General features: G+C 44.8%; 1 protein-coding gene across 6 annotated transcripts in view; it reads right to left on the bottom strand.

The window, feature by feature from the left end:
• Positions 1-12291, bottom strand: part of UACA (uveal autoantigen with coiled-coil domains and ankyrin repeats) — a 523730-nt gene that overhangs the window by 142711 nt on the left and 368728 nt on the right. For all 6 annotated transcript variants that reach the window (XM_069624208.1, XM_069624210.1, XM_069624213.1 and 3 more), the window contains exons 11-12: positions 9241-9351; positions 8987-9085 (exon numbers count right to left, since the gene is read on the bottom strand). In XM_069624208.1, coding sequence (XP_069480309.1) covers positions 8987-9085; positions 9241-9351 — 210 coding nt within the window. The remainder of the gene's footprint in view (positions 1-8986; positions 9086-9240; positions 9352-12291) is intronic.

Here is a 12291-nt window from a genome sequence, read left to right as displayed (position 1 = left end):
AATTTAAATAAAATCACAGTATTAAAAAGATTACAATAGTCCAAAGGTAATCCACGACTTAATGACTAGATGAGCGAGCTCTGTATCAACTGTAGTTATGTATTTGGATGTTATATTCGTACTTGTTTTGTATTGCGATCATATGTTTATTGTTCATGCTTCTTAATATTTCGCTTTTTTAGGAGGAATGCCACATTTTTTAAAATAGTTATGTACGCCCTGCATTTCTGTATATTGTATGCAAATTGTCTCACATTTGTGGTATTACAATATATTGTACTTTTAAGGGTTTGCCTGAAATAAAGTAAAGAATTGAAATAAATAAATATCTACTCGCCTATGCGAGTGGGCGAGTACATTTTGCGAGCCCTGTGCTAGCAAGGTGTTTACTGTTGCAGATAGACCCATACGTGTAAGCCTCCGCACACACCTGCCTAATCCTACAGCTGGTGGCAGGACCCCTTTGGTGTGGCCATAGGCACATTTCTTCAGCAGTGGGGACCAAAGACGCAGAATGTCCCACCCCTTGTAATTAAAGTGAGTGCACCAACAAAAGTGAGGAGGGCCGTGCCTCAGGATGGAGACAGCGTAGTGTATGTTGCAATCATGATTTCCAGATCTTTTGGAACATTTGGGGGATTTTCTGATCCTTACTCAGAAACCACCTATTCCAACAGACCCATTGAAGGCTTCTCGCACAATGCAGCTGAATGGCTCCCTGACATTGGCACTGTGGTAGGTTTCAGGGCTAGTTTTGCCATCAAAGGTCTTTCCAGGTCTTTCTTTGGTGGGTGCAACTCTTACATGGGACTCCTGATCCCATTGTTCCCCGAAAAGTTAACTGGTCGGTATGAAACAGAATCTAGATCCACATACTAATAATGGAGGAATTGCGTGCGGGGTCATTGCCTGTGTTTTGGTGGTGGCCACGAAGAAAAGGTGTCTCACTTGGTTAATGGGTCAACATCTCTGTATTTCAAATAATAAATGTATACAAATATACTTCTGAACTAAGGTGATCTGAGTTCATTCTCCCTCCCATTTTGTGTGTTTGATCATTAATTAGGTTTTTATTGTATGATTTCATTAGGTATAAAATATTGTACCCCTGAGGAAGACCTGCTGTACTGGGTCGAAACACGTGTTGGCAAACTAATCCAGTTTATGTTATATTGTCTGGTTTACTGAATTTAGTCAATACGACTGGATATATTCAAATTGAGAGTACAAGCATTGTGTGGCGCAAGTGGTCAAATTATTCACAGTAGTAGATCTTTGTGGCCTTGGGACTTGGTCATCTTATTTCTTACCTTTGCAAGCCGCCACACATGAACCTAAAATTGTTAGGCTCAGAAATAGGAGCATGGTTTCCAAGATTATGGTTGATAGGAGGGAGGCCCAACATTGGAATTATTGAGAATCTAGATCCTGTTTTAGCACCCATAGAATTGGTACAGAATTTGTCAGCATAGCTTTTGCGCGTGTTCGCCTGGGAAGCCTACCGCAGTCAACCGGCAGCGAATGATAAGGTAAGTGTGGTGTGGGTGGGGAGTACAGCCATTACAATGCGCTCCATTAAAACCCACCACTCTCATTAGCCATTATAAATATAGCCCATTTGTATAAGGTATCCATATTTAGCAGTTAGCCTAATTGTGTAGGGTACCTTCACCTTGCTTTTAGCCCATTTGGGTTAGTTAGCCATATCTTGCACTTAGCCTAATTGTGAAGGGTAGACTCGTCTTGCTTTTAGCCCATTTGTGTTAGTCAGCTATACCTCACATTAAGCCTAATTGCGCAAGGCAGCCTTACCTTACTTTAGCCAATTGTGTTAGCCATATTTTGCATGCAGCCTATTTGTGCAAGGTAGCCTTACTTTGCTTTAGCCATTTGTGTTAGTCAGCCATATATCGCATTTAGCCCATTTCAATTTGTTAGTTATATCCCGCATTTAGACCTATTGTGTCAGGCAGTCATACATTGCATTTAGCTTAATTGCGTCAGGTGGCAAATACTCTGTATTTAGCAATTACAAGGACCAGCCACGCATCTCACTTCAATAGAATTGGGCAGATTAGCCACGCGTCACACCTAGATAGCTTGTGAAATTAACCATACTTACGACAGATGGTTTTAGTCAGCTATATCTCGCATTCAGCCCATTTCTAATAGTTCGCTATATATCACATTTAGCCTAATTGTGACAGGTAGCCTTACCTTGCTTTAGCCATTTGCGTTAGTGAGCCATATTTCATTTTAGCCCATTTTTTGTTAACTGTATCTTGCATTTAGCCTAACTGTGCAAGGTAGCCTTACAAATCAATGTATGAAATCCCCACCGAAGCTGCAAAAGGTACGTATAACGCACCACTCCGATTGACACTAGTCGCAGGCCTGGCTACCCACACACATCAGAATGCAGCAAGGACTATGCCAATATTTTGGTTGCACTGGTCACATAATCTCTGCCTACTTAGACTAGACGGTGTCTCAACACTTTTGAGATCAGCATGCAGCGCAGACCTAGGTCAAATTCGGGTGTGCTGACACTAGCACTCACACCATCTCCCAACTCCCCTCCTTAGCACCCATCCATAGTCCTCACCTCATGGGTTGCTCTTTACCGGCACTGTAATCTTACTCCGTGTCCTCAAACATTCTGGACTTTGGTCCCCGAGGGCATTCCCACCTGAAGCGCATTGAGACTATAATAATGGGAAAAGTTGATATATAAATTGCAAGTACAATATCATGCAAAGGGAACGTGTTTTCCAAACTGTATGTTGATATGCATGCCATATAGGCAGGGCATGATTTTGTGTACAGGATCATGTTGGGAAGCAACCCCTGGCTTCCCGCCTTACCAAAGGTGTGCGATTCACATGCCCTTGGAGCTTCTATGCCCCCTCACCATTAAGGGTTTCCTATGTCAGTGCCCTCTATTTTGCCCAAAGGGTTCCCACAGCAAAAGGGGTCTCCTTTTTCATTGCAACATGTACATGGGGTATATTTTGCTCGGTCCTTTGCGGATCTCCCGAATGCTGCCTCAAGCAATACAGAGTGGCGACAGCCTCTGTAGGCTGGCCTGGTCTAAGCAGCTGCTCATAGGCGCAGAGTCGCCCCCCCCACACTGAAGCGATGCACCATGAGAGCAGCTGGGATTTCAGCTAAGTGGTGCTATGATCTGGAAAGCCTACCGTTTCTGAGGCAGTATACAGGGATGCTATGAGAACTGCCCATCTGGTCGGGACTACTTTCAAGGAGTTCTACTTTAAGCGTATTCAGGAGGTTACTTTGTTGTTGGGAAGTACGTTTTATACAAGCATACTATTCACCCCCTGTGTCCTGCCACAGAATATAAATGTCCATTACTTATTAGTGTAAGGGAGACTTCATTCGAGTCATGACACAGGCAATAGTATTTTCACTCCAAGGTCTAATGAAAATGTTATGAAATTGGCAAGATGATGTACAGTCCATATACGATAGGGGACCGTGTGTTACCACCTGTGGTAGGGCAGAAAAGAGACGGACACGAAGATATGGTTCAAAATGTTTTATCAAAGAAAAGAAAACCTCAACTAACCTTATTGCTATAGTGATACGTTTGACTAACTTCAAAAGCAAATACCAAAACGGTGCTCATAATGTCTCTCAAACATTATGTTTCCTGCCCAAACCTATTCTGTCCCTATGGCTCCATACCTGCAACTAATAACCTAAATATAAAACGTCTGTCCAAGTTGGTTCCCAATATACTGTGCCTTGGGTGGCTAGTTTCTCACCTCCACCCACCTGTGTCTCTCTCGCTCTTCTCCCCCCCCCTCCCCCCACCTCCTCTGGCCTGCTGACGCAGCTCAAAATCGGGGTCCTTTAACTCTTTCACTTTTGCAAGAGCACGTAGCTCAGGACTCCTGGGCAATGGTTTGCATCAATTCACAAAGTACATCTTTTATTTGGTTTTGCAAACTTTCTCCTGGATGTCTTTTAGCCCCCGTGCGCTGTCTGGCCCACCAGTCCGGCTGCGTACTGAATGGCGTCCAGCCCTCTTGGGGGGTACTGGGTCAGCTCATCATGGGTTTTCTGGCCTCCCAGGCAGTCAGTCGCAGCTGGTTTTCAGACCTCGTGGGGTATTCTCTAGGCCAGCACCGGTTGGCTTTTTCGCTTTCTCAACCTAGCGTGGGGTTTGGGAATGGTCTCCCCGGTTCGGCTAGTTCTCAATGTTTGCCCCCTCTTAGGCTTTTAACTTTCTCACCCCAGCATAGTGTATCCACTGCTCTGTCTGCCCGCCTCTTGGTTCCTGGTACAGCCAGCATACCTTCTTTGCTTGGGCTTCCCTTGGCCGTGGCGGACCATTTCCGACTCCTTTTGCAGACTCTCCATGGATCACAGCCTTCAGTGGTCTTCTTCTGGTGGTTTGTCGTCTGCTCCAGCCTATTCTGGTGGTTTGTGACTCCAGTAGTCGCTGTTCCTGTGCCAGCAGGGAGTAGCTCTTCCAACTCAAGGCCAGACTCCAGATAGCAGTGTTCTGCGGCTCTGCCAGCTGCAAGCGGTTTCACCAGATACACAGCATTGATGGCAGACTCCACCTTCCACCAGAGCAGCATCTCCTCTGTGTGTTGGCTCCACCGGGCACAGCTCTTCTTCCCGCTTTGTCTGGTGCAGGTCTCTGCCCCTTCTTTCTCTCTCCAGATGTCACAAGACTCTTATGTTTCGCGGTAGCACCGAAAGGGAGAACGGATTGGTTCTCGGTCTCACATGGTAACAGTTGAAGGTTAGAAACCACCCCAGCCGGTCTTAAAGATTCCTGAACATCAGTTTCAAAAGACTGGCACGAGTTAAAGATCTCAGTGACTGTACAATGGGAGAATACAGGAAATTGAGGAGAATCCTGCGGAATGAGGGTGCAGTTGATGGCAATGGATGGCAGATGTGGTTGTCTGCGTATAAGGCAGAGGGAAGTATGGCGGCTAAGGTATACAAGAATCTGGCCCAACGTCATGTACCAGCAGAGGAATTACTATCGAAATGGTCTGAGATACTTGGTTCAGATATGTCTGAGGACAGATGGAGGTGTATTTGTAAAAATGTGTCTCTACTTCCATTAATTTGGGAGAGCAAAGCCGACAAATCAAAATTCTTAACAGAGTGTTCTGGACTCCCCAAAGACTTCATGCAAGAGGAATGATTGATTCAGAGGCTTGCTGGAGGTGTAAACATGCAGTTGGCTCTTTTGAACATATGATCTGGGATTGTTATGAATTGAGGACATTTTGGAGGAGAGTCACTAAGAAGATTAATGAGGTTCTAAGGTTGCAGGAAGATTTTGACTACATTGCTGTCATTTTGGGTGAGGATGATAAGGTGTAAGAACCTACTTACCCACAGAGATGCTGGTTTTTCAGGGCAGCCAATTCAGCCAAGAAAATAGTTTTGAGGAAATGGAAATGTGATGAGAGACCAACCTTTTCAGAGTGGATAGAAGACTTAAGACAGGTTTCCAGAATGGAGAAGGTTATTCTCCGCAGAAACAAAAAATGAAATTATTTGATGACATGTGGAGTAGATTTTTGGATGAGTTGTAATGATATTTTAGATTGATTTTTGTTACGTAGGGTAGGGGATGGTGGTATGTGGAAAGATACCTTGTGATGAATTCTATATTTATCGCGTTGATGAATCTATGCTCTGTATGTATGTTTTTATGTAAATTTCAATAAACTTAATTAAAAAAAAAGATTCCTGCACATTATTACCATGGTCAGTCCCTAGGTATGCAAATAACAATGTTAAATCCAGGTATGAGGGAGGCATAGTTCTATCCCTGTCTGGGGTCTCCTTGTACACAAGGGGGCGAAGGGGTTACCCAGAGTGTGATATCATTTGCCATGTCCACTCCCTAGGGAGGGTATTGGGTAAGAGGCTCACCTCTCTAATCCCAAAGGGGGTGGCTCCTCCTTGGGGTGAAGGGATGAATTGATGACAAAGAGTCTTGCTGCTGAAATAAAAGTGAAGGACGTTGAAGCAGAATGCTGGCCTTCATGTCATTAATAAAAGTAAACCTCCCACCCATCAACAAGTGATGGGGATTTCCATCACTTCTCCCCCGCCATGTGCATTACATCATCCGCGCTCTGCCAATGCCCTTCAAGGAGATGTGTCAGTTGCTCCATTTCCTCCATTGTACAAAGTCATAGTGCAATACGTGACCCTTCGACTGTTTGATCTGGACGGGCAAAACATGTTCCTACATCTGCTAGCCATAAATTGCTACATTGGTGCCACTGGTGGGTGTAATCTTATTTGATTTTAGTCGGGCAGTCTGCTGTAGCTCCGGGAAGTAGCTCTCAGGGGCCCGTGTGTAAATCAGGGTTCGAAATTGCCAGGAGCTGGAGCTCTTTAGCTCCTGGTTATAGCCAAGGGGAGGCTGGTTAGCTTGAAACCAACTGCCAGGAGCTACCTGTGCCTCCTGTGGCAAGTGGTGCCATACACACCTAGCCATGTGATATTAACTGTATAAAGAACTCACCTAAGGCACATTTAGAGCATATTGGATAGTAAAAAAATGGACACAAAGTTTGCATCTTGCGGCAAGTTAGATTTTCTGTGCGCTGCATACTTGCTCCTGGATCCCCAATGGCTGCTCCTGCCCAAGTGATTCTGCCCGATACCCAGGAACTGCTTTTTGCTCCTGGTGAACAGTTCACAATTTCAACCCTGACTGAAATGTGAGTACCAGGTCCAACGGCAAGTAAAGTGGAATACAGATGTCTCTTAACACGGTCACAGTCACTGGCTGACGAGGAGAGGGTTCCAGTTGCCAAAACTAGAATGGACTGCTTCGTGTCTTTGGGTTGAAGCCCGAACTTGCATTTAAAGTAAAACCAGGACAGAATCCCACAAGTGTTGAAGCTGGGAGCCCTCAGAAACTGGGCTGCTGCACTAACTTTGAAAAAAAGGACACACGGCTTAAGAAGCTGCGTCTTGTGAGCTGCTGCATGCATCATTCATGCCAGCGACTCCACGTGCTGCCAGGAAGCGGAAAAGTCACGGGGATGTTGGTTCACAGTGCGTGGCTGGCAGCATACAATGACACAAGCCCCCATCCACTCTTCCAGAGGGAGTTATCCCAGTGTCACTGTGTCCCAATCAGACAGTGCCATCAAATAACTGAGCCATGGCCACCTGCTCCACCATTTTCCGTTCACACTTAGGATGGGTGCCTTCAAATTGATAGGAGCAGGGCGGCCGGGCGATCAACTTATTTATCACGTGCGCTGGGCTTCAGCTTAGTTTGACGAGATTGTGCTCGTTATGCCTGCTGCATGTGCCTTGTTAGGGGGGCACACCCGAAGTACCCTGAAAAAGCTAAACTGGGGAAAGAAAAACCAAGAGCAACTTTGCTCATGCAGTGTTATTTTTTTAAAACGACAGCCTTTTATTAGCCAGTTCATACTAGCATCCCGTCCGGATGGTCGCCCAGATGATCGCCCGACACAGCCATCTAACGAAGACACAGCTGCCCAGTACGTGCACGGCTTTGAACCTGCAAAATATCTGCTGCGCATTTTTGAACCTCTGAACTTGCATGGTCATGTGACAATCACTACAATTACCTGAGACATCGCATTATTCGCAAGTCCCTCATTAATTGGAGATTATCCTGGGTACATCGCCGTACCTCTCCTAAATGGCCCCGCAACCATAGGACCATCCCACCAGTGGGCTCCACAGGCCACCACTATTGCCTTGCCAAAGACCCTTCCCTAGCATCGAAACACGCGTTGGCTGTTCTGTTCATGAATGTTGCCGATTCCTCACAATAATTATTAACTGCGACCTGTTGGGCATACAGGCCCCACTTGCCTGAAGGCAAAATACAATTGAAAATGTTGAATGTCCCATAAAACACGGTCACAGCTTTTTTAATATTTTTTTTAAATACTGCATGTGCAAAGTTGCCTATGGTTTTTCTTTGCTCACCCTTCAAGTTGAATGCTGATGGCAAAAGAAATTAAAGCAAAAAAAGATTTAGCAAACTACTGAAAACCAAAATAACATTAGTAATAACAGGGACAATATCATCATGTGTTGCAGGAAAAAAAGTAAAACATGGATACAAGAAGATACCAGGAGGAAAAAAAGGCAGCCGAATGGATAAACAAAAAGGGCTAAAAAAAAAAAAAAAAAGTTTTAGGGTCCAAAAATAATAGATCTAAAACAATGCTGGATCCTGTAAAGATGGTGGCAAAAGATACAAAAAAAAACACAAAAAAACCCCCAAAAAATAATCTCACATATACACACACAACTATTGAGTTTCTCAAAGACATTTATTTCATTAGTGCTCAGATCTTTGAGACGCCCCAACATGGTTGAAGAACTCTAAAAATTATCTGAAATAATCTTCCAGGATTATATCCTCGACAGAGAACTATTTAAAGTAGAGCAATGCAAAAGATGACTGTGTGCCAGAGACTCAGTCTGGCATTTGTGGCGCAAACATACTTTATTGTGCTTCAGTCTCTGTTCTTCCAGAAATACAGACTCTGTGGTATTCCTGAGTTCTGAGATTCACGCCGTACAATCACGCAACTCACTGTTAAGATAGCTCAGTGAGTTAAGCACTTGTTTGAGCACTGAGCATTCTTGCGGTCACAGGCCCGCAATCTGACATGGTTAAATCAGTCCATCATTCTGGGGTCTAGGAATTACCTACCTTTAAGATTAAATTTGATAACATATGCTTTTAGTGCTACATAGAAACATGATCTAATTCTAGTATAATCTCAGCTGGGAACTCGGGGCATACTTAACTTCCAGGCACTGGACTTTGGTAGCAGGAGACAGCAATACCCCCTCGTAACTCACCCTTCACAGACACACCTCGGGCTTTCTCTTGTGACCCGTCTTTCAAAGCAGCCTGGACTGGTTGACGGGACAGACACTTCATAGTTCATCAGCCTAGCTCTGAGGAAGCACGTACCTCATAGTATCGCAGTCTGGCTCTCAGGGACTCAATGGTGCGCAAGCTTCCTTCGTGCTCCTTCTCCTTCGCTTCCAGCATCATTGCCAACTCTTCCTTCTGTAAGAGAGCATTTGATCTGTACATTACAACCTGCAGCTTTCAATGATTTGAGGTTTCCAGCCCCTTACAGAGCTAAACCATGAATAGTTTCTTCACAAAAGATCACCTCTAATTTCCTAACTCCCCCCCCCCCAAAGTGGTGCCATACAGACCTGGTTGAGCTGCTGCTGCTGCAACGCACCACTCTTGTCAAACATCTGTCGATGCTCGCGCTGAATCTCCCACAATCGCTCTTTCAGCTCTTCATTCTCCACCTCCAGGTCCTATAAAAGACAAAGCGACCAGTGTTAGGGGAGCTTTCCTAAAGTCCACTTGGAGGTAAGACTCTATAAAACTATCCCTTGGTTTACAGATCCCCAACGCTTAGTAGAAGTCTGCACTACCCAAAGAATCTGGTAGAATGGCAGAGCAGTCGGGCCTATCTTATGAGGAGGATGAGAGCTGTAGCCAAGTACACTGAACCCGGTCAATACAATAGTCCAAAGAAACTCTTACACACTGAAAGATACATTTATTTTATATATACAAGGCAAGTAAGTAAATACTCTTTTAGACTAACCAATAGACATAGGAAATATGAACAATACTTTTTTAAAGCGGACTAATTCAATAGTAGTTGCACACGCTTACAATTGTTACAGAATATGACACTGGCAGTTCTACCATATAACATGTAGTGCCACGCACCCGCATTTGTTGTAGAGAAATTACAGATTCATTTATTTATAAAGTCACACAGACAAAGTCTGTAGGTAGGAAAAGGAGGGTTACACTCAACAGTATTAGCAGTAAAAGATTTCATAGCAACACTTTTCAAGGCTTCTAATGCTTTGGCAGCCCAATCCCTACCTATCCAAGAGTGCATTAAAGTTAGTGTAGGAGTGCAACAAAAGTCTTATGCAGCAGCAGAAAAGGAAAGGATCTTCAGGATACTTTAGTCACTTATATAAAAATGCTTTAGTAGATAACACAAGTCATAGGGACCCCGCAAAGGACTCCCTAATAGGACACACGCTGCTAAGCCTGGACCAGAGGTGTGGGTTGACACCCAAACACCTTGTAACGCATCCCAGTCACACTGGAGCGACTATTCAGCTTGATGTACGTTCTACCTCGAGCCCCACAGTACCTTAGGTTAGATGAAGCTAATGCAGCTGAATTCTCTCCTGTGACGCAGCAGCGGGCCCGGTCTCCCGATTCCTCAGTCTGTTGATAAAAGGAAGGACGCTGAATGGGATGTCACAGCAGCAGTCGTGAGAAAGGACTCTCAGCAAGGATTTCGTCGGTCTGCGGTTTTGGCAATTTTTTATCAGCTCCAACAAAGGACGGTTATTGCCTGGTCGCTCTTCCTCGGTTCTTCAGTCCTGCACTCTAGTGAGGGGACTTGGATGAGTGGGATCATGCCTCTGGAGGTCCAACTGGAGCTCACTAATGTTCTGGGTGGATGCGTCCACGCAAAGATGTTGCACTGGAAATGGGTCGGAGGTCCCCTGGTATTCGCAGTTTGCATCCCTGGAAGGTCGCAGCAGCTCAGGGGATGGCTCGGTCTGCAGTTCGTCTTCTGACTCGTTGGTCCCACCAGCCAAGTGAAAGGAGTCGTCCTCTTTGGAGCTCTTCTGTCGATAAGAAAACGGGGTCCGGAAAGCAGCGCTCGCTTCATGGTTCCTGGTAGGGTCCGCAGGCGCCTCTGGTCGTCTTCAGCTTTGGATCTTCTCTTCCAGTGGTAGACTTGCCTTCTGCCTCAGGAACCTCACCTTTTATTTGGATTTCCAATTCACTACTCTGCAAACTCTCCCAGTAGTTTACAGAAAGCGGCGGCTGGCTGTCCGATCAGAACAGCCAGCCCCCCCAGTGGGAACTGGTTCCATTCAGGCACTCTAGCAGACAAAGGGCAGGGGAGTGTTAAATTCCTTCCGTTCTTTCTGCCTTCACTGACACACTGGAGCCTAGGCAGGGACTCAAAGAGTTTGTGTCAAAGATAAAACCCGTACACCGACCTCCTCCTCCCAGAATGGTAAAAGGGCTAACAAGGGACAACCACACAAGAAATGCCAACAAAAAAAGGAGCCACCATGTTGGAACATAGGTCACCCTTTTGTGCATAACCGAGGCTGTGAATATAGTCTTCGGTAGAAAACAGCAGAAAAGTTGGTAGAACATGTCCTATCACTCCCCATAAGGTGGTGTGTGCCAATATCATAAGTAAAAGTTTTAGGAATGACAAAGTATCCTTCTAGTCTTAAGAATAATAGTTTTTGAGGATAGTGAAAGAACATCAAAGGAGAACCCAAAGGGTTCCTAGCAAAACTACACATAGGGTGCTATGTGCTGCAAACATGTAACACAGATGCCTTTAAGAGGTATGGTGGAAAGCAAGACTGCATAGTACAAGATAAAAAAAACAGTTCCCAAAGGTCCTTCAAGAGAGAAAGAAAAAGGTCCAGAAGTCCAGCAAAAAGTGTGGGGCGTCTCACTAGGAGAGGGGATTAAGCATAAAACAGATAAATATCCCCCAACAACCAGTCAGACATAACCTACCCAAAATTAATTATGATGTATGTATAGTGCAGTTAGGGTTTTTTGGCATTCGATAAGTGGACTAAGCTTGAGGGGGCTGCTTTAGATGGAACATTTCTTCTAACAGGAGTATCTTTTATATGAGAGGGTTGTGCATGTGTGTTTTGCAAGTAAGACTAGCCACCATAAACAAGTATTTGATGTGGAGGCATGGGGACAGGGACCCTAATTGAACACAGCAGTGGACTGAACACTTGATTTTACATGCCTACAATACAGATTTCCAATATGCGGCAATGGAGGTTAAGTGAGCACAGCTGTTGATTAATTTCCAAAGCCAGAAATAGCACCCAGGATCACTGTTGGGACAGAAATCTGTTAAGGGGTTATTTTGCCTAACTTTGTGATGGCTTTGTCATTACTGACTTTTTTTAGTGCTGGCAGGGACTTCTAGTGAATTTCTCCTGTCAATGCAATTCATATTGGTGTGCTGCTCAACAGAAGCCAATTTGGCTACCAAGGCATGGGTGCTTAAATATTTTGTCCCCAGGGTAATGTTTAACCTTGAAAAGGTGTTGGATAAGGCTGATCGCAGCTGTATTTTTTGTTTTGGTTTCACCAGGTCTGTAGCCATGTTAACCACTTTAGTACCCGTCAGGGGGAATTCTCAGAAATGTGCTCATTCC

The sequence above is a fragment of the Ambystoma mexicanum genome, chromosome 11 (assembly GCF_040938575.1).
Source record: "Ambystoma mexicanum isolate Mex_15411 chromosome 11, UKY_AmexF1_1, whole genome shotgun sequence".
Classification (NCBI taxonomy): Eukaryota; Metazoa; Chordata; class Amphibia; order Caudata; family Ambystomatidae; genus Ambystoma; species Ambystoma mexicanum.
Note: the sequence above shows the minus strand (reverse complement) of the source record. Positions and strands in the feature narration are given on the sequence as shown.